The sequence below is a fragment of the Vicia villosa genome, linkage group LG4 (genome assembly GCF_029867415.1).
Source record: "Vicia villosa cultivar HV-30 ecotype Madison, WI linkage group LG4, Vvil1.0, whole genome shotgun sequence".
Lineage (NCBI taxonomy): Eukaryota > Viridiplantae > Streptophyta > Magnoliopsida > Fabales > Fabaceae > Vicia > Vicia villosa.
This window is the reverse complement of record NC_081183.1, coordinates 28,519,827-28,522,237: the sequence shown is the minus strand read 5'-3', so window position 1 is coordinate 28,522,237 and position 2,411 is coordinate 28,519,827. Positions and strand designations below refer to the sequence as shown.

Here is a 2,411-nt window from a genome sequence, read left to right as displayed (position 1 = left end):
GTTAAGGCCTTGGAGCCATCGAAGTGAATGATTTTTTTGAACTTCCGCTATATGATTTAATTGTTAAGCAATAAAGGTTGAAGTGAATTGATACTTCATGAGTTTTTACGGGATGTGACATTCCTACTTGTGTGAACTCTGATATTTTGTAAAATTATCTCGTTATTTTATAATTATTTTGGGGAACGTAGGGTGTTACAATTGGTATCAGAGCAAGTCGATTTTTTGGCCAAGTTATCGAGTCAGTCTGGTGTGAAAGTGGTATATTGTTTGTGATAACTTCCAACCATTATTGATGCTTGTGATGTGAAACAGAAGACGGCTGGGAGGAATGATGCTGCAATCATTGCTGCATTTGCAGATTGTTGCTCAGGATGTGCAAAATCAGCCTAATGCTGGGGAAACAACGAATCCCGCAACTTGGAGGCTGCATTTGCAGGCTGTTGCTCAAGATGTGCAGAATCATCCTAATGGGCAGGATTGGCTTAAGGAGATTGAAAGGATCTTTTGAGTGTTGGATTGCTTGGAAGCTCAGAAGGCACTGTACGGTACTCATATGTTGGTTGAGGAGGTTGATGATTGGTGGCTGGGCACCCATTTGAGATTGGACACAACATGTGAAGTTGTTACTTGGGCTGTGTTTAGCAGGGAATTTATAAGGAAATACTTTTCGGAAGATGTTCATGGAAAGAAGGAGATCGAGTTCCTTGATCTGAAATAAGGGAACTTGACTATCACCAAGTATGTTGCTAAGTTTGCAGAACTTGTGAAATTCTATCCGCATTACAGTGCTGACACTGCTAAATTCTCAAAGTGCATCAAGTTTGAGAATGAGATGCGTCTAGAGATTAAGCTAGCCATAGGGTACCAATAGATTCACAGGTTTTCAGAGTTCGTGAACAGTTGTAGGATCTATGAAGAGGATAATAGGGCTCATTCGGCTCACTACAAGAGTTTGAGTGAGAAAAGAAGTAAACAACATATGATTCGTGGGAAGCCCTACAATGCTTCTGTTGATAATGGAAAGCAGAAGGCGGTTGAGAGCAAGACGCCAAGTGGGGGAGGTGTTCCTTTGAATCCTATCAAGTGTCTTAGGTGTGGTGGCATGGGTCACCATGCTAATGAATGTTAGTATGATGTGAAGAAATGTTTTAAGTGCGGGTGGCCAGGTCATGTTGTGGCATATTGTAGGACTAATATACTTACGTGTTACAACTGCGGAGAACATGGTCACATCAACACCAACTGTCAGAAGTCAAAGAAGACGTAGACAGATGGGAAGGTGTTTGCATTGGCAGGGTCTCAGCCTACTAGTGCAAATCGTTTGATCCAAGGTACTTTCTATGTTCACAATATTCCTTTGATTGCTATTATTGACACGTGTGCGATCCAGTCATTTATTTCCGCTGAATGTGTGAAGAGGTTAGGACTTGTGTCGTCTACTTTGCATAGAGGGATGGTGATTGATACTCCTTCTATGGGATCAGTGACCACTTCTTTAGTGTGCTTGAATTATTCTTTATCAATTCTTGGTGAAGATTTCATTGTGGATTTGATTTGTCTACCACTCAATGAGCTGGATATTATTTTGGGGATGAACTGGCTAGAGTTCAACCGTGTGTATATCAACTGTTATGACAAGACGTTCTTTTTTATTACTCCAGAAGAGGAAGGATTAGATGATTATTTAACCACCAAATAATTGAGAGCATTATTGGGAGATGAAGCCAAAGTGTTCGCGATGTTTGCCTCACTATCTGTTGAGGGCAAGCCATCGATTAATGGATTATCTTTGGTGTGTAAGTTTCCAGAAATGTTTCCGGATGATATTTCTGAATTACCTCTGAAGCGAGAGATTGAACTCACAATTGATCTTATTCCTGATACCAGACCAATATCTATGGCGCCATATAGGATGTCGGCGTCAGAGCTAGTAGAACTGAAAAACGCAATTGGGAAAGTTACTTGATAAGAAGTCTATTAGACCAAGTGTGTCATCATGGGGAGCTTCAGTGCTATTAGTTAAGAAGAAGGACAGTAGCATGCGACTCTGGATTGATTATTGTTAGTTAAATAAAGTAACAATAAAAAATAGGTATCCACTTCCGAGAATTGATGACTTGATGGATGAATTTATGTGGGCGCGAGTATTCAGTAAGATTGATTTGTGATCTGGTTATCACCAGATTCGTGTTAAGGAAGACGATGTTCAAATGACACCTTTTCGGACTTGGTATGGACATTAGGAATATTGAGTGATGCCTTTTAGAGTGTCCAATGCGTCGGGCATGTTTATGGAATACATGAATCATATCTTTCATAACTATCTAGATCAGTTTTTTGTAGTTTTCATTGAAGACATTTTGATTTATTCGAAGTCTGATGAAGAACATGCAAGAAATTTGAGGATT

General features: G+C 39.9%; 1 protein-coding gene across 1 annotated transcript; it reads left to right on the top strand.

Annotated features, from left to right (window-relative positions):
* Positions 1-556: 556 nt before the first annotated feature.
* Positions 557-1,702, top strand: LOC131596957 (uncharacterized). The gene is made up of 4 exons (XM_058869681.1): positions 557-702; positions 790-864; positions 910-1,127; positions 1,299-1,702. Exons 1-4 carry the CDS (start codon positions 557-559, stop codon positions 1,700-1,702), a joined length of 843 nt encoding a protein of 280 aa, XP_058725664.1.
* Positions 1,703-2,411: the final 709 nt, after the last annotated feature.